The 27,233-nt window shown below is 46.9% G+C and overlaps 4 protein-coding genes across 4 annotated transcripts; 1 reads left to right on the forward strand and 3 right to left on the reverse strand.

Annotated features, from left to right (window-relative positions):
- Positions 1-4,317: 4,317 nt before the first annotated feature.
- On the reverse strand, positions 4,318-7,276 carry LOC109738174 (uncharacterized). The gene has a single exon (XM_020297271.3). It carries the CDS (start codon positions 7,265-7,267, stop codon positions 4,613-4,615), a length of 2,655 nt encoding a protein of 884 aa, XP_020152860.1. The 5' UTR covers positions 7,268-7,276; the 3' UTR covers positions 4,318-4,612.
- A 3,726-nt stretch (positions 7,277-11,002) lies between these two features.
- Positions 11,003-12,513, forward strand: LOC109787587 (probable nicotianamine synthase 2). The gene has a single exon (XM_020346128.4). It carries the CDS (start codon positions 11,085-11,087, stop codon positions 12,075-12,077), a length of 993 nt encoding a protein of 330 aa, XP_020201717.1. The 5' UTR covers positions 11,003-11,084; the 3' UTR covers positions 12,078-12,513.
- A 4,956-nt stretch (positions 12,514-17,469) lies between these two features.
- Positions 17,470-18,189, reverse strand: LOC109787575 (60 kDa jasmonate-induced protein-like). Its single transcript, XM_020346117.1, has one exon. The coding sequence runs from the start codon at positions 18,187-18,189 to the stop codon at positions 17,470-17,472; it is 720 nt and encodes a 239-aa protein (XP_020201706.1).
- A 7,437-nt stretch (positions 18,190-25,626) lies between these two features.
- LOC109787589 (probable nicotianamine synthase 2) lies at positions 25,627-26,866 on the reverse strand. The gene has a single exon (XM_020346129.4). The coding sequence runs from the start codon at positions 26,790-26,792 to the stop codon at positions 25,791-25,793; it is 1,002 nt and encodes a 333-aa protein (XP_020201718.1). The 5' UTR covers positions 26,793-26,866; the 3' UTR covers positions 25,627-25,790.
- Positions 26,867-27,233: the final 367 nt, after the last annotated feature.

The raw sequence follows: 27,233 nt of genomic DNA on the forward strand, positions 1-27,233 counted from the left end.
GTCGAGACAATCCCCATCCTATGTTAATTGGGGGGATTTTAATATCTTTCGATATCAGCAAGAAAAAAACAACGATCGGTTTGACACTAGGTGGCATTTCCTCTTTAATGATGTTATTGACAGCCTGGATCTGAGGGAGATCACGACGTCTGGTCGTCAGTATACCTGGGCCAATAACTGATCGGTGCCGACCTTTGAAAAACTGGACCGGGTGCTAGTTACCACTGATTGGGAATATAAATATCCCCTAGCCTCGGTTCGGGCGCTAGAAAGAATTGAGGCCTTATCGGATCACGCTCCATTGCTAACCGATTTTGGACAACCTATCCAAAGTTCTAATCGTCACTAGTTTAAATTTGAACTGGGATGGCTCACTAGAGAGGGATTTCAGAGCTGGTTAAGAAGGTGTGGGCGCGCCAGCCCTGCAGTAACACACCCATTCAAAGATGGAATAATCGAATCCGCGCCTTGCATCGATTCCTTCGAGGATGGGCCAAGCATACTGCTGGCATTTACAAAAAAGAAAAACTGTGATTGTCTACCTTAATTGATTCCCTTGATAAAATAGCGGAGGTGAGGCCTTTGTCTGCTGTTGAGATCGAGCAAAAAAACAATCTTAACGAGCAGATTACCCGCCTACTACGTGAGGAAGAGATTAAATGGTACCAACGTAGCAAGGCGGATTCGTTGGTGCAAGGTGATGATAATACGAAATACTTTCAGATGCTAGCCAATGGTAGGCATAGAAAGAAGCGTATATTCGCCCTTGACCAGGAGGACGGCCGAATAGAGGGGGACGTACCACTTAGAAATTTTATCACTAAGTTTTACAAAGACCTTTTTGGGCCTTCGGCTCAAACTAATTTTCAGCTGGAGGAATCCGTTATTCATGACATTACTCAAGTTACGGAAGCGGAAAATGAATTCCTAACCTCTTCGTTTTCTGAGGAGGAAATTCGAACTGCTGTGTTTCAGATGGAACACAATAAGGCGTCGGGATCGAATGGCTTTCCTGCAGAGTTCTATGAATGCTTATGGGACGTGATTAAGGAAGACTTGGTTCAGTTGTTTAACCAACTGCATTCCGAGGACCTTGATATTTCTCGATTAAACTTTGGGGAAATTATCCTACTGCCTAAGATTAAGGAGGCTAGTCGTATTCAACAATATCGACCGATTTGCCTTCTCAATGTAAGTTTTAAAAAATTTACGAAGGTAGTGACTAATCGGTTGAACGGTGTAGCTGACCATGTCGTAAAACCCACTCAAACATCATTTATGCAAGGCCGCAACATATTAGATGGAGTGGTCGTCCTGCACGAAACTGTACATGAACTGCACCGGAAAAAAATGAAGGGTGTCATTTTCAAAATTGATTTTGAGAAAGCCTACGGCAAAGTTAAGTGGCCCTTCATGTTGCAAACCTTGCGCATGAAGGGGTTTTCACAAAAATGGTGCCGCTGGGTAGAGAGCTTTGTCTCTGGAGGTAGTGTGGCCATAAAAGTTAATGATGACGTTCGCAACTATTTTCTGACAAGGAAGGGGCTTCGTCAAGGCGACCCCGCATCTCCTATTCTGTTTAATATTGTGGCCGACATGCTAGCTACCCTTGTGGAGAGGGCTAAGTTGGATGGTCAAATTAGTGGGGTCATTCCACATTTGGTAGAAGATGGTCTATCCATTCTACAATATGCAGATGACACTATAATTTTCATGGATCATGATCTAGATAAGGCAAGAAATCTCAAGCTGCTCTTATGTGCTTTTGAGGAACTTTCTGGTCTCAAAATTAATTTTCATAAGAGTGAACTTTTTTGCTTTGGTGATGCTGCAGAATCAACACCTGATTATGCCGAGATTTTTGGATGCCAGCTCGGGCAGTTTCCGATTCGGTATCTGGGTATTCCCATACACTATCGGTGTTTAACTATCGCTGAGTGGAAGCATGTGGAAGAGAGACTTGAGAAACGATTAGCCAGTTGGAAGGCCAAACTCTTGTCTTATGGGGCGCGATTTATCTTGATCAATTCTGTCCTAAGCAACATGGTTTTATATATGTTGTCATTCTTCCACCTGCCGAAAGGGGTTCTACAGCGTCTAGACTACTTTAGTTCCAGATTTTTTTGGCAGTGCAATAACGAAACCAAGAAATATAGACTGGCAAGGTGGAGCGTATTATGCAGACCTAAAAGTCAAGGGGGCCTGGGAATCCAAGACCTTGAGATTAAAAACATCGCTCTTCTCAGCAAGTGGGTTTATAAACTACTCACTGAGAATGGAGTATGGCAGGAAATCATTCGTGGGATCCAATGCCATTTCTCAAATTCATTGGAAGCCTGGGGATTCACATTTTTGGAGTGGTGGTATGAAGGCCAAGGAATTCTTCTTCCAACTTGGGACCTTCTCGGTTAGGGACGGTGCTCAGGTTCGGTTCTGGGAAGATACCTGGCTAGGGAACAACCCACTAATGGTGCAATATCCGAGCTTGTACCAGATCGTCAGACATAAATTTGTCACGATCAAACAAGCCTTAGGACAAGAAAACCTCGATATTTCTTTCCGTAGGGATCTTCTGGGCACTCATCTGGCAGCATGGAATGAATTACTCACTCACTTGGAGGACATTCAACTGTCAGATGAGTCGGACACTTTTCGATGGAACTTGCATCAGAATGGCAAATTTTTGGTTAAATCCATGTATGATGCAATGGTTCATTGTGATGTTCCAGTAGATAACAGGAAATTATGGAAGCTATAAATTCCCCTAAGAGTGAAGATTTTCCTCTGGTTTCTTAACAAAGGAGTCATTCTAACTAGAGATAATCTGGCACGACGAAACTGGCATGGTTCCAAGACATGTGTCTTTTGCCAACATGACGAGTCTATCAAACACTTGTTTTTTGAGTGCAAGTTCGCTCGGGCAGTGTGGGCTATGGTCCAAGTAGCTTCGAACTCATACCCACCACGTAGTGCGCGGAATATGTTCGACAACTGGTTGCGGGGTATTGATAAACAATTTTCTGCACATATTCTTGTGGGAGCGGCGGCCTTATGCTGGGCAATGTGGCTTACCAGGAATGATGTGGTTTTTAACAATAAATGTGTCTCATCTCCAATGCAGGTTATTCATGTTTGTACACGATGGCTCCGTACTTGGTCTATCCTGCAGAAGCCGGAGGACAGGGACCTTTTTATGATGGCGTCTACATGGCTGGAGCGTACGGCCAGGGAGGTTTTTTACCCCATGGATGGTGGTGTGATTTACAGATAGGATCTACCGCTCCTTAGGCTGGTCATAGTAAGGGTAACATAAGTAGTATCATGCACTTCGGAGTCGCAAACATGCTTATGTGGCAGGAAATTAAAGAAGAGAGAGATGGTTATAGTAACATAGGTAGATACCGTAACCTAATAAATGTGATGCTACTATGTGTCTTGCATGGCAATAAATGAGACCACCTATGATACTAATCTATGATACTATGCACTATAGATGTAGTATCATACACTAGTATCATATGCATAATACTAGCATATGATACTCCCCACTATGACGAGCCTCAGGCTGGACACGATTTATTGCTTGGCATTGTAGCGAATTATTTTATTTTTAGGGTGCTCTGGACTTTTTGACTGTGTGCATCTAGCTATGCAGAGGCCGGGCTTTTTTTAGATACGATTGTATCACCTCGATATATCTATTCAATGAAAAGTCCTTTATCGAAAAAAATACTTCAGTCCAACTAGGTTAGCTCGTACGTCCTGACTATTATTTATAGCCATGTAAAGGTCCCTATAAACAACCAACGAAGAGATCAAAGCAATAAAGAAAAGCCAGGAGCGACAAGCCCCTTAGCTAACCAAAATCAGTTTTCCCCTGTACGAGTTTACGTCGAAGACGCTCCATCAAAGATCGATCCGACCGATAGAGTTAGCTAGCTCGCCACGTTCAGGCAACGGCTACACGTATTGGTACGGCCAGAATCAATTAAGCTGCTTGCTAGCTGGTTGCACGTACGTGGTGCTCCTGGGTGATTTGATCTAGGATCAAAAGCCAACAACCATGTGGAGGAGGAAAGGCACGTCGGCACCCATGGCCGGCGGCAATGGAGGTAAGTGGGAGGGCAATGGGGTACGGGCGAAAACCGTATAGCCGTCGAGTCGCCCCGAAGGGGATGACGCGGGGTCGGGCTGTTTGGCACAATGCGGTTTTCCCCGTAGGTCGGACATTTTTCAACTCGGTCTTCTGTTTCCTATCAATCCAAAATACAACGACTCCGCTAAAAAATAATTTGGTGTAGGTGACTCCAAGAGACATTTTTCTCGGTCAAGTTGGAAACATGGAAAATAAAGGGAAGAAAAAAACATCTCAATAGAACTCACTTGAGCTAAACAATTGAACAATTGAAATGAATTAATCGAAGTTTATTGGCAGTTCATATACAAGCCAAACCAAATCAAACATAATGTCTACAGGACATAGGCGGCATACAGGCAGACAGTGTACAACCAAAAATCAAGCACAAGTCTCCTGATTAGGAGCTTTGCAAATCAAGGGGATTATAAGGAAAAACTACAGATCAAATGAATGTAAATAAGCAGAATTAGTTAGTTACAACAAACTGGTGACCGGTATTATTTCATCTGACAGATCATCATCAGCGCGACGTCGAATCGACAATATGACGTAGATCGTGATGAAGACCGCCACTGCAGCAACGAGCGTGATGACGTACGCGGATGTCTCCATGTCTCTGCAGCTGCCGGCGGCATAGGCGCCCAGCAGGCCGAGCAAGTCCAGCACCATGGCGGCCCGCATACCATGTATCACCCAGAACGGCGTGCCGCCCTTCTTCACGGTGCCATGCAGCGCCAGCATTATGACCACGATGGAGGCTACGAAGGATGTCGCGTTGCAGTAGAAGAAGGCCTGGTACCGTTTTGGGTAAGTGTCGAGTAGGATCGGGTTGCCGGCGTGGGAGAGGTATGAAGCGGGTGGCGATGGCGCAAGCAATAACGAAGGGTAGGACGCGGTATCATCGTCGCCCCACGTGCCGCCTGGAGGCGCGAGACCTGCCTGGTATGTCACGCTCGCCGCGAGGATGCCGAGCAGCATCAGGGACTTGCGCATGGGGTACGTTGGCCCCTTGCCTTTGTTCCGGCCGTCCGGCGCCGACGAAAGCGGCTTGAGCAGCTGCAGCTTCTGCAGGCACTGTGGAAACCAGAAATGGCGACGTCTGGCGTACAAATATAACAGGATCTCTAGGACGAGGAAGGCGACCACCGCGGCAACGAGCGCAAATACATAGATGGAGGTGCGCAGCTTCCGGCAGCTGCCTGTGGCATAGGCACCCATCAGTCCCAGAAGCCCGACAATGACGCAGACCTGGAGCGCCATGCTCCGAATGCCCTCCTTTGACAATGTCTGGTGCACCAGGAGGAGAATGACGGCGACGGACGCCATGAACCCCGTTGCATTGCAGTAGAAGAACACTTGGTACCTGACCCCGTAGTGGTCGAGGAGAACCGGGTCGCCGGCGGTCAGCGACCTTTCGCCCTTGCTCTCTGTCTCTTGCCAGAACCCGCCGGGCGGGTTCAGTCCGGTCTGGTACGTGACGGTGGCAGCGAGAATGGCGAGCTGCAGCAAAAACTTACGCGTCCTCTCGAGCTCTAATATTTCTAACTCATCAGACGAGGGCGAGGATGGCATGCACGATAGAAGCTTATTACCGATGCTTTGCATGCACCGCATCGCCAAGCTCAGCTTGCCTCCAGCCTTGAAGGCGACGACCTTGGCGATGGAGTAGACGAAGACGGCGACGGCCAGGGCGGACACATAGATGGTGGTGGTGGTGTCCCGGCAGCTCCCGGCGACATAGGCGCCCGTGAGGCCGAACAGGTCCAGTACCATGGCAGTCTTGAGTAGCATGGCACCCCAAACGGTGCTCAACCTTTTGCTCTCGACGATGATGATGACGACCACCGACGCCACGAACGCCGCCGTGTTGCAGTGATAAAACGCCATGTACCTCTTGGGGTGCATGTCGTGGAGAACCGGGTTCCCCGCGGTGTGGTTCGGTTGCCCTTCCGGCCAGACGCCGCCGGGCGGGCTCAGCCCTGCCTGGTAGGTCACTGTCGCCGCCAGCGTGGCTAACAGCAGAACAAGCGACCGCGACTGCTCGAGCTTGTCTTCCTGCCCATCATCGATGGTGATTGTTGTTTCGATGCTCTTAAGTTTTGGAAGGATGGCTTCCCCGCATCTATTGAAGTTGAACAACCCTTTAACGACCGCGGCGTGCAGCACAATGTAGAGGAGCACGGCGCCGATGAGGGAGACGATGTACACGGTGGTGGTGATCCACCTGCAGCTCCCGGCGGCGTAGGCGGCCATGAGGCCGACCAGCTCCACCAGAACGCACGCAAGCAGTGGTTTGGACTGGGCGAGGCGGTCCCTCAACCTCCTGCTCATGAGCAGCATGATGATGGCGAGGGAGGCGACGAAGGAGGTGGCGTTGGCGTAGAAGAAGACGTGGTAGCGGATCTTGTAGCGCCCGTCGTGCAGCAACGGGGCGCCGGCGCGGTGCCCGGCCATGGTCTCGCTCCAGAAGCCTCCCGGGGGCGCCAGCCCTGCAGCGTACGTCAATGGCGTCGCGAAGGTGGCAAGCAGGAAGAGAAACTTGCGATGCTCCTTGAAGCGCCTCTTCTCCTCCGTGTTCGCGGGCGCATCCGGCGTTTTCCCCCTCAAGGTCACGCGGAGCTGGATGGCGACGTAGACGATGGCGAAGAGCGCTGAGACATAGATGGACGCGACCACATTGCGGCAGGTCCCGGCGGCAAAGGCGGCCATGAGGGCCAGCAGGTCGAGCAGCATGGCAAGGTGGAGCACGGTGAGGCCGACGGCGTTGTTGCTGATGCGCCGATCCAGCAGAAACATGATGATGACCAGGGACGCAACGAAGGCGGCCGCGTTGCAGTAGAAGAAGGCGGTGTACCGGCGCGAGTAGGTAGACACCAGCACCGGGTCGCCGAGCCGGAAGGGGTAGACCGCGGCCGGCGCCGGGGCCAGCGGCGTCGGGCGGTGGACGGCGCCGGCGCGGTGCTCTCGGGCAGTGTTGCTGCCTGGGACCTGGTCCTGGGACCACACGCCGCCCGGCGGGTTTAGGCCGGCGCCGTAGGTGACGCTGGCGACCAGCGTGGCGAGCAGCAGCAGGTACTTGCGCCACTTCCACAGGAACTCCAGGTCTTGTTGATCATTCTCGCTCACCATGATTACCGGTTGGGAACACAGTATGTATACTGGATGCACACTGACTCTGCACCTGCACGATTGGTCATATATATAGTGCTCTGCTCCCGTCCTGCCACCGTGTGCTCGTCCCCGGGATCGTGTCGTGGCGATGGAGTCTTCTTTCGGGAACGAATCATTCAAAGGCACAGGTTGCTTACGCACCGTAGCTATTAATATATTCATTGCTGTGTGCTCGCGCTGCACGCATGCTCCATGCCTCCCTTCTCACGCACATGGAATCCCTCGTACAAAGCTCAACCCCGTAATCCACTTTGGTCCCCTCCTACCAAACCGCCGGGGGCATATTTGGGTGCTCTAGCGTGTTAATTAAGACCGACTCTCCCAAAATCATTGAAATCTGTCGATCTTTAAAATAACTGTAATTATGCCCAAGCATGGCGAAGTACCCGGCCCCATAGCTAAACATTTCAAAAACATCGTTGTACCAATGTTTTTCGGCAAATTTCATATCTAGAACTCCTAAACACGTCCCATTGTTAGATTGTGGAGCAAAATGAAGCCTTCTCAGGGCAGTTGCATTTTGGAGCGTCCGATTGACTGTCCAAAGGACTTTCAACCGTCAGATATTTTGATGGGATGATCCTGGCCGTCTGATTAAGTCTGATGGGACTAGCAATGAATAGTGCATGTCGTTTTCACTCATGCTACCTTCCCGTGTGTCCATGACAGGCGGGGTTGGCTGCTTCTGTCATCGACCGCGGATCCATGTGTGGCCGATGTTGGCCTTCCACGGTAAAAAAAAAGCCATGCCACCGCCTGTGATTTTGACTTCCCATCGAGGGCATCCTTGGAATTTCGTGGCTTGGTATATAACACCATTGTCCAATGAGAGGTCCTGATATTTATGGGAAGTGTATCTTTTGTTTCTTCTTGCTGAAAGGTGCTAATTTCTTTTTTTTAATCTTTAGTTGCTATGTTTGCTTCCTGGTTCTTTGTTCGGTCGATTTTGATTTCTCAGTTCCCTCTCTTTTTTTCATTTTTCCTAGGTACATGTTAGCTGACTGGCTGTATGTTGTTTCTTTACAACTTGAAGAAATGCAATCTTGTCTACAAACAAGTCGATTCAGTATTCGTAGGTTGTGTGCAAGTCTACAGAGATGATAACTTGGAAGCAACTACTTCTGGTCAATCTGAACGGATACTACCTTGTAAGGCTTTTGCACAATAGCAGAATTAGCATTTGGCTGTTCTGTTTACCCTTGATGTCGGTTTCACCTATATAAGTCTCTTGCTTATCTACTTCAAACCTGCTTCAAACATATGAAAGTTTTATTTCTGCCACAAGTAAATTTGCTTGCCTTCTTCTGGCTTCTTTCCTTGTTTATCCAACTATTTTGCATTTAATCATCAGTTGCTGGCATTGCAAACTTGATTGATTTCATATGACTTCCTGTTTCATGGCTTCAAACCTGCTTCTAAAAGATCAAAGTTCTATTGCTGCACATGTAATATTGCTTCCATTCTTCTCGCTCCTTACCTGCTTTTGATAAGATTGATCTCCACTTGTTTGAGCCCAACGGCTCAACGGGCCCCTTGGCCTACGCCCTGATCGGGGGCGCCGGCGCCCACCCCTCTTCCGGTTGGTGGGCCCCTGTCGCCAGCGCTATAAAGAGAGGTGGGGGCTGGACGAACAGATCACGAGGTTCACCGTGCGCCACACACCCCACCGACACCCCAATCCGATCTAGGGTTAGCGCTAGGCCGACGGGAAGCTCTGCCGCCGCCACTGCCCACTCACCATCACCACCGTCTCCCTCCGCCATGGCCACCAGCTCGAGCTCATCAAGCCAAGGAGAAGGTAGACTACTGAAATCTCTAATCTACCCGATCCTAAGGATCTATCAATGGTATCAACCAGAGTTGGATTAGAATTTTTTTTGGTAGCAACGAAATCAAAGTTGAAGGAAATATGCCCTAGAGGCAATAATTAAATTGTTATTTTATATTTCCTTATTCATGATAAAGGTTTATTATTCATGCTAGAATTGTATTGATCGGAAACATAAATACATGTGTGAATACATAAACAAACACCGTGTCCCTAGTGAGCCTCTACTTGACTAGCTCGTTGATCAAATATGGTTATGGTTTCCTAACCATGGACATGTGTTGTCATTTGATCACGGGATCACATCATTAGGAAAATGATGTGATGGACAAGACCCACCCGTTAGCTTAGCATAATGATCGTTCAGTTTTATAGCTATTGCTTTCTTCATGTCAAATACATATTCCTTTGACTATGAGATTATGCAACTCCCAGATACCGGAGGAATGCCTTGTGTGCTATCAAACGTCACAATGTAATTGGGTGATTATAAAGATGCTCTACAGGTATCTTCGAAGGTGTTTGTTGGGTTGGCATAGATCGAGATTAGGATGTGTCACTCCGTGGGCTTCATTTGTTGTTGGGATGTGTTTTGTTGGACTTCTGCAGATCAAGATTCCTTAGAAACCCAAGAGATTCTTTTTGGAAAATGATACAAACAAGTTAATGAACTTGGAGGGCCCTTCCACATTTAAATCTTCGAGGTTTAGCCACTGTGCACATGCATGTGTGACAGCGTGTGCTGTGTTAGTCTATGTTTTTTTTCAACTTATCCAATACTTTTTATATTACTTTAACAGATATTTCATATTTGAATTAAGTTGTATATATAATTGCACATCTTTTCAATACACTAAAATTGAACATTTTCTTTTGTGCAACTCAGATTGAGCAAATGTCCAGCTAGCAAATAAGAAAGTTTTCCAGAATTCTTTTCAATAAATTCAGATTAAGTTTGGTTTATGGTTAGTCTTTTCACAAATTATATATGAATTCAAATTATTATAATCTGAGTCACAAAATAATTTTATTTCTAGTTGTAAGTTTCATAAACTAAAGTTGAAATCTTGTTGTTGTGAAACTTAAGGGAATCAAATGTGAGGTTTTTAGGTTTTACGGAATTTTAGTCCTCTAAACTTGTATTATGTCTATATTTTTAATTTTTGTTTGAGTAGATATTATTTAGAACACAGTTGAAGAAATAATATGTGTGCAAATATAATGGTACAAGTGTACAATTGGGGCAACATCGCCTGTTCAGTAGCCAACTTGATGGTCAATTAACGCCCAGCTAGCGATAGTGACATACTCCCACGATTCGAAATACATGGTACATTTTTTGAAACGATCCTTTGATTAGTAGTATACGCCATGTATTTTAGAAGTATAGAAACCAGTGGAAAATTTGAAAAGAACCTGCGGAACTGAGATTCTTTAGAGTTGTTTCAAATCACCAATTACTCAGCTATCGTGAGAACAAAACTTCACACTCAGCCACTAGTGACTAGAAGGAAATTAAATGCAGTCTAGCAAAAAGAAATGAATTTAGTTTCGAACTGTGACATTTTTTTGTGTGTATGTGTATAGGAATCAATTTTCGAACAAACGTGACAGGAATATGTGTATGTCTAGCAAAAAAAATTGAACAAATGTGGCAGGAATATCTAGCAAGTCGTAATCAGCCTAAATCAATTTGGCTCTACAGATAAACATAGAAAACGCTGTCCACTTCAACATGAGGACGTGAAGAGGTCACAGCAGAGGCATGAAACCAGCCCCATTCGGCTGGGGCGCGTGAAGCGTGCATGCATGCGCACCTTTTCCGGTCCTTTAGACGGCAGCTACATATTTCTCCGTGCTGCCCGCTCCATTGCTCATCAAGCAAGCAGCTCTATCAGCCACTCTCCACTGCACTAGTGCCTGAGGTACCAAGAACACTAGTGAAATATGGCTGCCCAGAACAACAAGGAGGTGGATGCCCTGGTGGAGGAGATCACCGGCCTCCACGCCGCCATCGCCAAGCTGCCGTCGCTCAACCCATCCCCGGACGTCGACGCGCTCTTCACTGAGCTGGTCACGGCGTGCGTTCCCCCGAGCCCGGTGGACGTGACCAAGCTCGGCCCGGGGGCGCAGGAGATGCGGGAGGGCCTCATCCGCCTTTGCTCCGAGGCCGAGGGGAAGCTGGAGGCGCACTACTCCGACATGCTTGCCGCCTTCGACAACCCTCTGGATCACCTCGGCATGTTCCCCTACTACAGCAACTACATCAACCTCAGCAAGCTTGAGTACGAGCTCCTGGCGCGCTACGTGCCCGGTGGCATCGCCCCTGCCCGCGTCGCCTTCATCGGCTCCGGCCCACTCCCGCTCAGCTCCTTTGTCCTGGCCGCGCGCCATCTGCCCGACACCATGTTCGACAACTACGACCTGTGCGGTGCGGCCAACGACCGTACCAGCAAGCTGTTCCGTGCGGACACGGACGTGGGCGCCCGCATGTCGTTCCACACGGCCGACGTAGCGGACCTCGCCGGCGAGCTCGGCGAGTACGACGTGGTCTTCCTGGCCGCCCTCGTCGGCATGGCCGCCGAGGACAAGGCCAAGGTGATCGCGCACCTCGGCACACACATGGCAGACGGGGCGGCCCTCGTCGTACGCGGGGCCCGCGGGTTCCTGTACCCGATCGTCGACCTCGAGGACATCGGCCGAGGCGGGTTCGAGGTGCTGGCCGTGTGCCACCCAGACGACGACGTGGTGAACTCCGTCATCATCGCACAGAAGTCCAAGGACGTCCATGTTAGTGGACTTCACAGTGGGCGTGCTGTGGGTGGACAGTCTTCTCGCGGCACGGTGCCGGTGGTCAGCCCGCCGTGCAGGTTCGGTGAGATGGTGGCGGACGTGACGCAGAAGAGAGAGGAGTTCGCCAACGCCGAAGTGGCCTTCTGATCGATCGTTGCCAAGGAACAATAATGTGTCGTGCATGTGGTAATTTTCGAACCTCGCTGCTCGATCGCCTGCAACCACACGTGGTAATTGTCCTACTACTAATGCATTTCAAGCCATGTGCTGTTTGTACCCAATAATGTAAGTGTGGTGTTTACACGCGATACGCCTTGTACGTGGAAGTGTTTTTTCTTTCTTTTTGAAACCTGTGCGTGGAAGTGTTGACAATGATGAATTTCAGTTCACAAATAGTATTAGTGGATTCGGTGTCACTCTCGTACGGGAACGGAAGTACCTTTGTTCGATTGTCAAGTTGAGAGACAACATATGTTTTGCTCTTTATTTTAGGGAAAAGCATCTAGGCTTTATTGCATGTTGTAAATGTTTACAGGAATGGAGTCCAGGTTATGTGGAGCTCCCAACCATAAGGGTCTGCCAGGGGGAAGGGAAATGCTAAATCTAGCTAGTCTATGTGCTTCAAAATTCGAAGCTCTGATTCAAAATTATCTAGGATTCAGGTCGTGCGCAGAGGCTTGCGCAAGACAGATCTGTGCCTGGCGGGTCAGGCGGTGGGGTTGTTTTGTGGTCAGCCGACGTTGGAGGTGGTGGTAGGCCGAGGCGGTGCGGGTGCTCATGGTGTGCGGTTGTTTCAAAAGTGAGCCTCTTGCTCGATCTAGCGATCACACTGGCCGCCGAGCAGCAACAGGTGGGTGTGGAGGGGGTGTCTCACACTTTGCTGGACTCGGTATAACGGGGCCACGATGCTTTCGGTGAAAGCCTTGTGCCGGCCTTGTCGACAATGACGACGAAGACACCTATTGAGAACCTTCATCGTTGTTCCATGGTGTGCACCGGGCGAAAGCCTTAGATTCATATTGTATCGACGACAACGGGATCATCAATGTCGATTTCTCCCTTGGTGGTGTCATCTTGGAGCCACTGAGCTGCGGTCGGTCGTTAGGTTTCTCGGTTGAGGTGTGCTTGGTTTGTTGATATTTTTTAGGCGTCTGGTGGCAATGAAGGAAATGCACCGTGGCGGCGGCCACTGCCTTGGTCATCGTGGTGTTGTTGGTCAACCTCCTCTCATCGGTGCCCGCATCCTATGTTGGATATTCCAAACTATCGTGCGGATGGCAACATGCGGCGGCAGTGGGCGGCGGTTCGGCATTCCGGAGGCGATGGCAACGTGCGGGCGGCGGAAAGTAGTGGCGCGGCAACATGCGGCTATGTGGCGGTCCGACGGCGATGGCAGACGGCGGCAGGAGGTGGCGCGGAGTGGCAACGGGCAGCAACATGCGGCGGTGCAGCGGACCGGCGGCGATAGCGGGCGGCAATGGGTGGTTATCCGGCGATGTGTAATAGGAGAGAGGAGACATAAATGCTGATGTGGCATTATTGGTGATGGTATTGGGAGAAGGCCAATTGCCCTCCAAATAGGGAAGATGAGCTGAATTTTGAGTGAGCACCAAAAAAGTATTATGGAAAAGGAGTTCTTGGGACAGTTCTTTTGGCCGACCACCGCCGCTGCCATGGAACATTTCGACCCTTTGGTAGAACTTGGCTATCATGGCAAAAACAATGTGTACGGAAAGGGGCTTGGTGTGGCAATCTAGGGCAGAGATAATGTGTTGATATTCCATGTCTAGCACGGCTGTGATGAATGAGATTAGTTCCTCCTCTGAAATAGGTTTGCCGGCGGCCGCGAGCTCATCAGAATAAGAGAGAGAGATCATGGCCAAAATAATTTACGGCTGATTGGTTTCCTTTTTTAGCATTGGAGAGAGCAACACGGATGTTGTTTGATCTAGAGATGGATTGGCTGAGAACAGGTAGGAGAGTGCAATCCATATGCCATGATATCTTTCAATCGAGACCACCTGGACAAACACTTCATTGGATAGATTTCAGAGGAGGTAGGCTATGATCTGTCGATCCTGGACGAGCCAAGGATCATAGGCAGGGTTTGGGACGACCTGATCCATTCCCTCTGTCTTCTTAGAGGTCATGGTTTTATCTGTCCGGCGATGAAATTATCAAGATAGCCATAGAGGACGCCCCCCATGATCTATGAGCAGGCTTGAGCGAGGCACAGTATGAAGTTGGTTCGGTTCAGAAATAATGAATTAGTGGCATTGCTATTGCCAATTAAAAAAATAAATAAGATCTAAAACAAACAATAAAATAAATTGCGCACGGTATACACAAATATTGCGCTTTTTCAAAATATGCAAGAATAAACCTATGATAGCCATTTTTTTGCAAAAGTAAGTTTCTTACGAAGGAATAAATTAGTGGCATTGATATTACCCTCTTGATGTGATTTTTCATTGTACTCCTATCTCTATCAGAGTTTCAGCATGCCGCCCATAAATAGCGTCTACTTAAGCAGCATGGTTAGTACGTAGGCGAGGCTGTTCAAGTAAATTGGAATGCAGAAGTTTTAGCATTTCTGAATAGATTTGAAAATATAAATTACTTGAGACCAGGGGCGGAGCCAGGATTTGAACATGAGGGGGGCGAGACACCATTGTTGACGCAAACGACAGAATATCACAATATATTAAGTCCCACGCTAGCATCGATGATAATACATAAAATTATTGTTTGGAACTATAAAAAATATACTAATGATGTTGGAGCTTGAAATTGAACCAATTGGATTGAAAAAGAATTTACCTCATTTGTTGTTGATTCTTCCGCTTCATCTTTGACTAGTACTCCCTCTGTTCACTTTTATAAGGCGTTGTAGCATTTCAGACAGTGTACAAAACAGCTCAATTTTAGTTGTCCGAAACGACTTATAAAAATGAACGGAGGGAGTACAAATGGACACGTAATTACTAGACTAATTTACTGTTTTATATGAAACATTAATTAAGCATAGTAAGGTTGTAATTTATCCAAAAAAATTCTCACTCCCTCTGTTTTAAAATAATTGAAGCTCTAAATTTATTCTAAGTTAAACTTCTTCAAGTTTCACCAAGTTTGTAGAAAAATATATCAATATTTGAAACACCGTAGTTTTATTAGAATCTTTAAAAAATATGCACACCATGTATATTTAATTTTGTTGATCTTACCGTATTTTTCTATAAACATGATTAAATTTAGATTAGTTTTACTTAGGACAAACGTAGAGCTACAATTATTTTAGAACATAGAAAGTAATAACTACTATCAGTGTAATATACCTGCATCTATCCTGCTCACCCGAAATCTAGATCCGCCTGCGTCAAGCCGTCCGCCCATGCCCGTGCGTCGACCGCGTACTGCAGATCAGTGGTGGACGGTGTTGTTGTCGTGTCGAGTAGCGGCCAGGGGCAACGGCAAACACCCTAGACCCTAGCAGGACACGCTGACGGCAAGCGGTGGCGGCGAAGAATGGCCTAGGAGAAGTGCAGAACACGCATGTACGTACTGCTGGATTAGGCACTGGGGAGTAAAGTCTGATTTAAACCTTAACATTGTAGAGCTAGTTGAAAATGAACCCTCGGCTTCAAATCCCTGAAGTCTATACCCTGTTCTATCTAATCCCGGTCATTTTTAACCCTGCGGTCGTATCCAAGTAGGGATTGCCTACGTGGCATCGAGAAAGACCGGGATGGGTGGATTAGGCCATGTGTGGGGTTCAATTGTCAGCTGGGACGGAGGCTGCACTAGCAGCGGCAGCGACCCCGGGCATCTCATCGACCTTTGTGTTTCCGTCATGGCACGACACTGTTTGCAGACGTAAACGGGTGGCGTCCATGTCCACGCGGTTACTTCGGTTCGGTCCAAGCACGCGGTCACCATATCCTAGCTGCTGTGGGTAGAAGGCATCGTACGAAGAAGACGAGGGGCGAAGCAGCTATGCCAGGGGGTCAACAAGGGAGGAAGAAGGTGGCTGGTGCGGTGCCGCTGGGTACAACGCTGTGGCCGCTTCGCGTGCTCACGCATGTGCCAGGGCCGCATGGGTGTGCTGCAATATGGAGACCCAGCCAGCGACGAGCGCCGCGTACATGATGCGGAAGAGAAAGTAGATGGTGCCACCGTGCCACTGTGGGCAGTGCGGATTAACGTACTGGTTCCAGCTCGCGAGCACGCCGGAGCGAACCCCGGCGATGCGGAAGTCGGCGAGCGCCGCAACCTCGCCAACGAGGAGCAGTTGTAAGTTGTAGCCAGACCGGCTTTAGAGAGTGTTTGTTTCCAGGGACTTATTGGTTTAGGGACTTAAAAAAGTCTCTATAAGTCCCATCTAAACCAAACAGGAGGGACTTATAGAGACTTAAAGTGGGCATTTGGGACTTATGAAATAAGACTCTCAAGGAGAGTCTTATAGGAACTTATAGTTGTAATATGGTTTTATAGGGATTTATAAGTCCCAGAACCAGATAGGGACTTTTTAGGGACTTGGGACTTATAAGTTGGGACTAAAAAAAGTCTTAGGACTTATAAACCAAACAGGGCCTTAGTGCGTGCGCACATACGCGTACACGCGTATTTTCCTTCGCGTGGCACATACCTGTGTAACGCATACCTCTGTTGAGCTAGCTAGCGTACGGTACGCTGCCTACAATTGATCCCGTGCCCGCGCAAGAAAACGACCGACCTGCACAGTGCGCTATGAATGCTACCATGCACCATGGCATGCATGCATACACGCACTTATATTTTTAGATGAAAAATAGTCAACAAACCTGGTCTTCCTTGCCACGTCATCAAATCCACTCCTAAAAGAGTATCAAGGTTAAAAATAACCGGGATTAAAAAGGATAGGGTATGGACTTCAGGGATTTAGAGGCGAGGGTTTGCTTTCCACCGGCACTACAACCCCAGTGCCGAGCCGTGGTAAAAAATAGCTAGAACCGTCGTACATGGATTATTTGGTGGGCTTCTCTGCTTTGGTGCTGGTCTAGTTAATTGTTTTTATATGGGCTTATGTTACGCTCAACAAGAAATGGGCTAATTATGTAATTAGCTGCGGCTGTTATGCACTACCTGCTAAAAATCGTTGAGGGGGGCGATCAGGGGTCTGACCCCTGCTCGCCCCTCCCTGTCTCCGCCCCTGCTTGAGACATCGGGCTGAAAGCCTCAAACAGCATACTTAAGTCAGTTTTGCTAGAACTCATCTAGATAAGATATAGTTTGGTCTCATTCACCTTTTATAGCCATTGGATGTGATGCTATAAGATGTGTGTGTGCTGACGTGGGTTGTACCTGTTTTTGTTTTTAAGGTGAATGAGACCAAATTATATCTCATCTAAATGAGTTCTAGGCACTCCCTACTTAAGTAAGCAAGCTGAAATCATGCACATTATCCCACCAGCTAATTAATTAAGACGAACGTGATGGAAACGTCGACTCCAGAAGCCGCGATAGACGAGTTGCATGCATGAGCATGAAGGTTCACTCTAGGTTAGATCGGGGAAGCGTGAGCCTCAATCACTTGCTCGAAGTCGACGCTCCGGAGCACCCCGACGACGGCGAGCGCCTCCTCCTTGCTGCGAATGTTGGCTTCCGTCTCCAGCATCTTGGTGAAGGGCCCGTCCCACTTGCCCGTAAGGTTGGAGCGGAGGATCTCGTAGGACATGGTGTCCCAGTGCTCGATGTAGGGCAGGTGCTCGGGGGCGACGCGGGCACCGGTGTCCCATCCGTCGTTGAGGGTCTCTTTGATGGGCCTCACCCGCTGGGCCTCGCACATCACAACCTTCATCGCCGCCAGGGCCCGCTTGACCGGCTCCACGTCGGCCCCCGGGCGGTAGGCGGAGAGCACGCGGATGGCCTCCAGCATGGCCTCCCGCCCTAGCGGCACGCCCGGCAGGTTCGCGAGGCCGCCGATGAGGTCGCTGTAGCTGCTGCCGAACGGGAGCGTCGTGGACGTGGGGAAGAGATGCTCAAGGCCAGGAAAGGCGTGCCAATGGCCGCTGCCGTCGGTGAAGCCGGCGAAGGAGAGGTCGTGTCTCTGCACAGCGACGGTGGTCTTGTCATCCGGGCCGCGGCCGATTAGCCGGACCCGGACGACGACGACGTTGCCCGCATCAACGGCTCCTGCGTGTCCATGCTCGCTGTTGCTGGTGGCGAGGACAAGTACGAGGAGGAAGAGGATGACGAGTCGGTTGACGGTGGATCCGTCCATCTCTTCTCTTCAAGACTAGAACAGTGAACGATGAACGATGAAGAATCAAGTACGCAGTAGCTAGTATATAGGGTGGCAAGCCAAGGGACACCTGCACACTGATCGCGTTGCCCAACGGTGCTGGCTAGCTAGTGCAATGCATGGAACCAGCGTGATTGTCAAGAGAAGAGTGTGACATGGGCGTCTCATGGGCGTCATTTTTGACCGGCCGTGCTTGGCGCCCATGCATGTTGTGCCTGCCTGCAGCTCAAGGATGTGATGCCCGTTCTGCGTCCAACATCTACCTTCCACCTTTTTCTTCACAAAGATGTGATGTGTGAGTGAGTACCATGTGATTGCCTTTTTTTATTTTCTTTCAGGAGAGCTTTTATATTACGGCCTGTCTAGAACTCGGTCAAGTCTCAATCTAGTGACGTCAGCGTAGTTGTGATGGCGTGGTGCTAGATGCTGCAAATGGCGATGAAAAATGTTGCAACGGTACTGCAAGCAACGACAACCTATGCTACAACGGTTCTGAGTAAAAATGCTACAACCGTCGATGGAGGATGTTGTGACCGGTGAGATGACATGCTACAATCGACGAGGGACAACATGCTACAATAAGCATGACAGATGTTGCAAACCGACAGGAAAAAAAAAGTTGCAAACGATGGGACAAAATGCTGCAAGGTCGACTAGGACTTCGTTAAATTTCAGTCGACTGAGTTTTAGCAAGCCCATTTATATTATAACTAGCATGTTATGAACTACTATTTGAGTTAATTTGGCACTATTAGCATTGGCACACAATGTAAACTATAAAAAGCAAATGTGTACAGAAAGTAATTCTTGAAAAAAATTATTGTATGGAATTTTTCCTGCAAGGTGTCTTAGGTTGGTTGTAAAAGCCTTGTTATTTAAGATGAGAGTCCAGTGGAATTGGTATCTACGGCCTCATGTAAAAGCTTTTTTTTACCATTTTTTCCTTTCCTCCACACCCCTCCCTTCTCTATCTCCTTGTCTACAAATATTTAAGGTTTCTTTGTTGAAATCAGACCTATACATCGGTGGTTCGTATCAAAACTTCAGTCAACTTGTTATTTGTCATACTGTATGTTATTCTTTTAATTAGTGCAGTGCCATGTCTCTAGAGGCTTCAACGCATGACCATCTTACCCTAACAATGTAATACACAATCAATTGCACAACATAGTTGGTTGATGGCAAAAGAATTCCGGTTTTTAGCATGCATGAATGCAAAGATGTACAAACAACAATTTCAATTATTATGTTGGTGAACTATGGGTCATTAGAGGAACAATGTATGATGGTGCACAAAGTTTCGTTGGTTTGTGCTCTTAAAATTTCCAACCGGGCGTCTCCATTTCCATTGATTACAAATCAACACAGGGGGAGGGAAAGAGAGAGCGAGTTGGGGCACTATCAGAAAACCCACTAGTGGTGTTTGACATCAAAACACCAGTTACAGGGCAAGAACTTGATAAGACCCATAAATTCTCATACAGCAAACAAAAGACTAACTAGAGTTCAAAGATAAAAGGTTAAAAACCAAACCCTCTGGGCCGATATCTACAAATTTCCCAAAGGATCACCAAACGACTCTAGGACCAAGGTGAACATAACCAGACTGCGCAAAAATAAGTTTATGATGTCACAACGGTCGGTTCCACTGTCAGAGGAGCGTCTTCCACCCTGAACGTGTCTGGTACCTGGCCCGCACATATATGCCAGCTTTTCTCTTTCTATGTCATTTATACATTTTTGCAGGAACTATCTACGTCATTTATACATTTGTGTCTGCGTATATGTTGTAAGTTGCACTTGTCTTGATCCAACATGAAGTCCTACATGATTTTTATGCGGCGGTGTTTAAGGCCCTCCGCACATCCTCGCATTTCTTGTGTGTGACCCCTCTAATCTGCCTAATGATCTCCCTATGTCTCCCGTACGAGTATGACAACAAATACATGGTACTTTTTGTGAACTAAAATTCATCAATCATGGACCGTCTAAACTTCAGGCAACCGAAATTCTTAGTAGGGTCACTCAATATTTTTCTAGCGTTGTCGTTTCATGCTATATGAAATGCGGCGAAGGCAATACCAGTGTTGTACATACTTAGAACAAGCGTAAGTTTGTGCACCTTTAATAATACTTATGGTTTAATGATTAATTATAGAATGAATTCTATTTTAAGTCCCAAACACACAATTATGTAGTGCCACACCATTACAACATTAAACCGCTGGCGCTAACACAAATATTGGAGAAAATCTGAAGACCAAAAAATCGAGGAAATGAAAAAAACAAGAAGAGACATTACCACAGGCAAGAAAATAGGTGTTTTTTTACGTGAATTACTTTTTCCTTGCCAGTAAACAAATACATACAAAACATTAACTAGAAAATCTAATAAGAAAGATTTATTTAAGATATAAATTCATCTAAGGAACAAATGATCAGGAAAGTGGTGTTGATTGAAATAAAAGCATAAAAAAGGAAATTATAAACAAATATATTTAAAAAAGAATGAATTGATGGCCCTTGTATATCCTAAAAGAAGGAAGAAAACAAAAAATGTAGAACAAAAATGATAAAAGGAATTGACGCAAAATGCATTGAATTTGCACTAATTAACAATATAGAAGAACAATCATATAATATTAAGTTGCATATATATTCATCCATGTTAGAAATTGGTCATCTATTGACATACTGAAACTGAATTGCCGCTCATATCAATAATATCATCCCCACCATTTCTCTCCCTCTCTCACGTGTGTACAGACAATACGCAATGCACACTCATGCATTACACACACGTCACATAACAGAGAGTTCCTACAGCACGCACGCGGGCGTGAAATGTTCAGCCTTCTGGTTTTCTGGATGATTTTTATTTTGACTATTATATACATATGATTTTTCTTAATATGAACATTTTTGAATTTTCCAATCATTTCTTAATATTGTGCTATTTTTGTAATATACACTAAACAATTTTTAAACAAACATTGAAATTTTTTATATATGTTGAATATTTCTAAACATACAATAAAAAACTACAATGCACGGTGAACATTTTTGTAAAAGGACGATGAACACACTGGAAAAGAATTAATATATGTTGACATTTTTCTAAAGTACAGGGGATTTTTTTTGTCATATACAGCAAAAAAATTCTTAATATACGATGAACATTTTCTTCATACACAAGGACGATTTCATATACTACAAAAAAAGAGAAAAAAAGAAAACATATACATAGAAAAAACAGAAAAGCAAAATAGTGGAAAAAGCCAGAAACGAAAAAACTAATGCAGAAAACCAAAAAGGAATTAGAGGGGTAAATAAACCAAAAGGAAAGAAAGCGCTAACGTAAATCACTATTCAAAAAATCTTCCGATTCAGCAATTTATCGTCTCATTTATTGCTACTCTTGGGGTGACCAATAAGATTATGCCTTATTTTCCCCGTTTGTCATTTGGGCTGATTTATCGCTCTAACAAGTGATTTATCAAGAATCTACTAATAAATGGAGCCTATTCCTAGCACTATTGTTGCAACAACTATGTTTATTTGTGTTTTGTGGACCTTGTTATGCAATATGTACTGATGTCCTATTTCTTTTGACATTATATGAGGATTCAAAGGCTAGGAATCAAGGCAACACTTCTGTCCAATATTTTGTGTGTGTTGAATATAGCATATTTTAGTGTTGGGAACCTGGTATTTAAAAAAAATGTCTGATTAATAGTCGACCGATAAAATTGATTAATCGGTCGATTTCCGATTAATCTCTATTCCTCGGCTGACTGAGACGCTAACAATAAGCGATATTCTCAATATTGACGTAAATAAATAACCGCACCCAAAAACAGGAACGGGTGTGGCCTATGGCGTCGCCCCATTACTTGCCGCCCGCGGGCAGCGTATAGGATTGGACCGTATTAAAGGCATTTTCTATTTGACGCTTCAGGCGCCCATTACTGTGTATTTTGCAAACAGCCACACACCCTCCTCTGCGCTGGGCTGGCCCATTTAGCCTACCCAAACTTGCGACTAAGTCCATCAAACCGGAGATCTCCTTGTATTCGATAAATGGCACTAACCACCCAGACCCCAATGCCTATTGTGATCACTTCTCCTTTTTCTTCTTTTTCTTCCTTTTTTCTTTTTTTTACTTTTACTTTACTTTTTCCATTTTTTTTCTTTTCTTAAATTATTATACTTTTACTAAAATTGACGATTTTTGTTTCAAAATCAATGATATTTTTTAATTTTTGTAAAAAAATATCAGAATTCATGAATTTTTAAAAAGTTTAATGAACATTTTTTTGGAATTGATAAACTTTTTAAATTTTGTGAAGTTTGTTTGAAAATCGATGATTTTTTTCAAATTTGAAACTATGTTTTAAAAAATGATAATTTTTTTCCCTAAATTGATGACTATTTTTCAAATGGATGAAATTTGTTAGGGCATCCGTAAAACTTTTTTGATATCACAAATTGTTTCATAACTAGTAAAAAACCGACCGGTTATTGTTACCAGATCAAAAGCACAAAAAATGAAGAAGAAAAAACTAGGTGAGCGAAGCAAGGGGGTAGGGGAGCGAACTCTGCTATGAGCACGCCAACTCACTTTCCGACGTTGAAGGCACCTAAGAGCACCCCGCATTACATGCTCTGGCTGACTAATCAATTACTAGGAGGCAGAAGGCGCGGCGGCATGCCATGCCTGTCGTGAAGTAGGTGTGCGTGGTTGCGTTGTTTTTTATGGGGAAAAAGACGATAGTGGGTAAGCGAGATGGCAGTTGGTAATGTGCAAGCCAATTGAACATAGATAAATACTGAAAGATACCAGAAAACAGTTCACCTATGGTTACAAACACTTAGCTATATATCATAAATGTTCAATTCAAAGGTGTTCCTAACAAAATACTCACAATATGAAAATTGTCTGGTACAACCAAAATTTGTACAAAATGGAGCTTCCTTCGAACCAAAGGAAAACATCCCAAGTACACATTTTAAAGATCACATTTTTACGGATAGTACCCCATCACGCAAAAGATAAAAATTTGTATTAGTGAACAAAGCAAGATGTGCCCATGGTAATCTCAACCAAATAAAATGACGGGCAAAGTCATGTTGCAAACAATCTGAATAGCTGATGCGCATATGAACTTTCTCTCCATATATCTGATACGGTATAAGCAGTAAAGGATATGTTCTAAAAATATTATTTGAGTTTAATACACACACAAGAAAAAAACAAAATGATTCGAGTGGATGGCTGAAAAAGGAAGGGTTGTCACTTGAAACCAAAGGTTGTCAGGATATTAGTTGTGACTCCTCACTTCAGTTCAGCTGAATGTTCCTCCTTATATCTGCTTCAAATAAGTCGCAAAAATAAGATGAGAAGACACAAGTTAGGTTCCAGTAAGTTCTTGTGGCTACCACATAAAGTATCATAGTTAATTACTAATATCCACTTAGTCTGAATCAACACAAAAAATTGATATTACATAAAAAAGAAACTAAATAAAATTGTCCCTAAATCACCTTCTTGGAAACTACTTCGGTCAGGAGAACAGCCTGGCACTATGATGTCCAAAGAATACCTTCTAGTTCATAATGAAGATGTTTCACGTGGTCGGGTAAACGGGCATGGTAGAAGGTAGTGGCAGCTAGGCGAAGTAAGGGCCCAAGCAAAGCGGATGCCAATAGTGGAACCATGAAAGGTGGAGAAGAGTAGCGTGAAGCCAGAGCACGACATGGATGCGAGCTTGTCCACCGCCGGCTGCTGGTCGGAAATAGGTGCGCCGCCTTGGACCGTGGGAAGAGAGGCACCAGCAAGGCGAGGAGCACATCCAACCAGCCCGCATCATCCTTGAGCTCGACGTCCTTCCGTCATGCGCTGCGAAGGTCAACCTACCAGACAACGCGTGTGCTCTTGGCCTTTCTCGTTATCGTGGGGCAGCACGTCAGGTGGAGCGTCGACGACCTCGATGGTGTGGGCTGGTGGACGGGGGTCACTTGGGAGGGCACATGAATCGTTATGTTCGGTTTGCTTGACGGCACATGGCCCACCTCTACGGCCAACACCGCGCTGGAGATCAAGATAGCTAGTGTAGGGGAAGGAGCTGCTTTCGAGGGCCGCACCGGAGACAAAGGTGGCCAACCCCGTCGGAGACAAGGACGGGAGGTAGAAGAGGTTTGCCAATACCGTCATCATCCCTCCCTTACTGGAGCCGGGCAAAACTTATTGTAGTAAAGAATTGAAAAGTCGTCGTGCTAAGGTCTCATAGGACCAGCGGATTAGAACAGCAACCGCTGCCGATAAAGAGTAGCGTAGATCGGAAGGATACAATCTGAGGACAAACGAATGTAAACGAACGACGAGTAGATCTACGGAGACACATCTTCACAGCCCACCGACAATGCTAGGCGCACCACCAGGACTGGGGCTAGGCGGGGAGAACCTTATTTCATCGCCGCCGCCGTCTCGTCTTCCTGAGCAGAACACAAACCCTAACAAAACTCGAAGAAACATCTGAAAAACGGAGCCCTCCCGCCGACAAGGGCCAACGGAGATGAGGTGGACCGACGACGGTTCCGACGGGAGGTAGAGAAACCCTAATCTCTTTATTTCATCTTCGCCGCCGCCGACTCGTCTTCCTGATCAGAACACAAACCCTGACAAAACTCAAAGAAACATCTAAAAAATGGAGCCCTCCCGCCGGCAAGGACCGGGATCTATCGCGTCCCATGGCCCGGGAATGTATCTGGTGCACCGGGGTAATTGGTGCTACCGGTGCACCGATCCCCCGTTACACATTCAAAAATGTTCAAAAAAATCCGTAAAAAATTTAGTGCATTGGCACAACATCAATGTATGTTGTCACAATTTCTCGAGATACAAAAATAATAAATTTGACATTGAATAGTACATAACACAGGTTGGGTTTCAGTTTTGGCCCATTAGCACCTTGATGTCAAATTTGTCATTTTTGTATCTTGAGCAATGTTTTGAAGTTTGATTTAAATTTTTGTGACAACTTACGTTGATGTTGTGTCAATGCACTAAATTTTTTTTTTGGATTTTTTCAAACATTTTTTAGTGTGCAACGGAGTCTGGTGCACCCGTAGCACCAATTGCCCCGGTGCACCAGATATGTTCCCCCCATGGACCTTAGGCCAACTGAGATGACGCGGACCGGCGGGGGTTCCGGCGGGAGGTAGAGAAACCCTAATCTCTTTGTTTGGGGAGGAGGCGTGGGCTCCTTTAATTGAAGCCTTTGTAACTGGGTTGTTCCATGACATAGAGAAAAAAAAATCAACTGAACCTAAATAAAAATTTAGGCAACTGAACATATAGCAAAAGTATCATTCCCAACACTTGCACATACAAGGTGTATACAAGACATTCGCGTGTAAACACCACACATACTTTATTGGGTACAAACATCACATGGCTTACTTCAAATGCATCAGTAGAAGTAGGACAATTACCACGAGCGTGCGATTGCAAGCGATCAAGCAGCGAGGTAGGAAAATTACCACATGCACCTTCATTATTGTCCGCTGGCGAGGATCGGTCAAAAGGCCACTTCGGCGTTGGCAAACTCCTCTCTCTTCTGTGTCATATCCGCCACCATCTCACCGAACCTGCACGGCGGGCTGACCACCGGCACCGTGGCTGGAGCAGACTGTACACCACCAGCACGCCCGCTGCGAAGTCCACTCACATGCACGTCCTTGGACTTCTGTGCGATGATGACGGAGTTCACCACGTCGTCGTCTGGGTGGCACACGGCCAGCACCTCGAACCCGCCTAGGGTGATGTCCTGGGGGTCGACGATCGGGTACAGGAACCCGCGTGCCCCGTGAGCGCTGCGCACGACGAGAGCCGCACCGTCCGCCATATGTGCGCCGAGGTGTGCGATCACCTTCGCCTTGTCCTCGGCGGCCATGCCGACAAGCGCGGCCAGGAAGACCACGTCGTACTTGGCGAGCTCGCCGGCGAGGTCCGCTACGTCGGCCGTGTGGAACGACATGCGCGCGCCCACATCCGTGTCCGCGCGGAACAGCTTGCTCGCACGGTCGTTGGCTGCGCCACACAGGTCGTAGTTGTCAAACATGGTGTCGGGCAGATGGCGCGCGGCGAGGACAAAGGAGCTAAAGGGAAGCGGGCCGGAGCCAATGAACGCGACACGGGCCGGGGCAATGCCTCCGGGCACGTAGCGCGCCAGGAGCTCATACTCCAGCTTGCTGAGGTTGATGTAGTTGCTGTAGTAGGGGAACATGCCGAGGTGATCCAGAGGGTTGTCGAAGGCGGCGAGCATGTCGGAGTAGTGCGCCTCCAGCTTCCCCTCGGCCTCGGAGCAGAGGCGGATGAGGCCCTCCCGCATCTCCTGCGCCTCCGGGCCGAGCTTGGTCACGTCCACTGGGCTCGGGGGAACGCAGGCCGTGACCAGCTCGGTGAAGAGCGCGTCGACGGCTGGGGATGGGCTGAGCGACGGCAGCTTGGCGATGGCGGCGTGGAGGCCGGTGATCTTCTCCACCAGGGCATCCACCTCCTTGTTGTTCTGGGCAGCCATTTCACTAGTGCTCTTGGTACCTCAGGAACTAGTGGAGTGGAGAGTGGCTGGTAGAGCTGCTTGCTTGATGAGCAATGGAGCGGGCAACACGGGGTATATATATGTACCTGCCGTCTATAGAGTATGGCTGCCGGAAAAGGTGCGCATGCATGCACGCTTCACGCGTCCCTACCCAATGAGGCTCGTTTCATGCCTCTGTAGTGACCTCTTCACGCCCTGATGTTGAAGTCGACAGCGTTTTCTATTCTTCCTTCCTGTAGATCGTTTCGAAAACAGATGCAATAAATTCGTCTAGAAAAAATATACTCCCTCTGTCTTATAATATAAAAGTGTTTTTGACACATTTTGGGACGGAGGGAGTAGTTGCTCTACATATTGCTTTGACTTGCGAGATATTCCTCTCCACACGCACGAAAAATGTCACAATTTAAACCAAATTAT

This window comes from Aegilops tauschii, chromosome 4, assembly GCF_002575655.3.
Source record: "Aegilops tauschii subsp. strangulata cultivar AL8/78 chromosome 4, Aet v6.0, whole genome shotgun sequence".
NCBI classification, from domain to species: domain Eukaryota; kingdom Viridiplantae; phylum Streptophyta; class Magnoliopsida; order Poales; family Poaceae; genus Aegilops; species Aegilops tauschii.

What these genes read in the sequence shown, in the direction of transcription:
- LOC109787589 (XM_020346129.4), bottom strand. Translation starts at nt 26,792, where the DNA reads ATGGCTGCCCAGAACAACAAGGAGGTGGATGCCCTGGTGGAGAAGATC.
- LOC109738174 (XM_020297271.3), bottom strand. Translation starts at nt 7,267, where the DNA reads ATGGTGAGCGAGAATGATCAACAAGACCTGGAGTTCCTGTGGAAGTGG.
- LOC109787575 (XM_020346117.1), bottom strand. Translation starts at nt 18,189, where the DNA reads ATGGACGGATCCACCGTCAACCGACTCGTCATCCTCTTCCTCCTCGTA.
- LOC109787587 (XM_020346128.4), top strand. Translation starts at nt 11,085, where the DNA reads ATGGCTGCCCAGAACAACAAGGAGGTGGATGCCCTGGTGGAGGAGATC.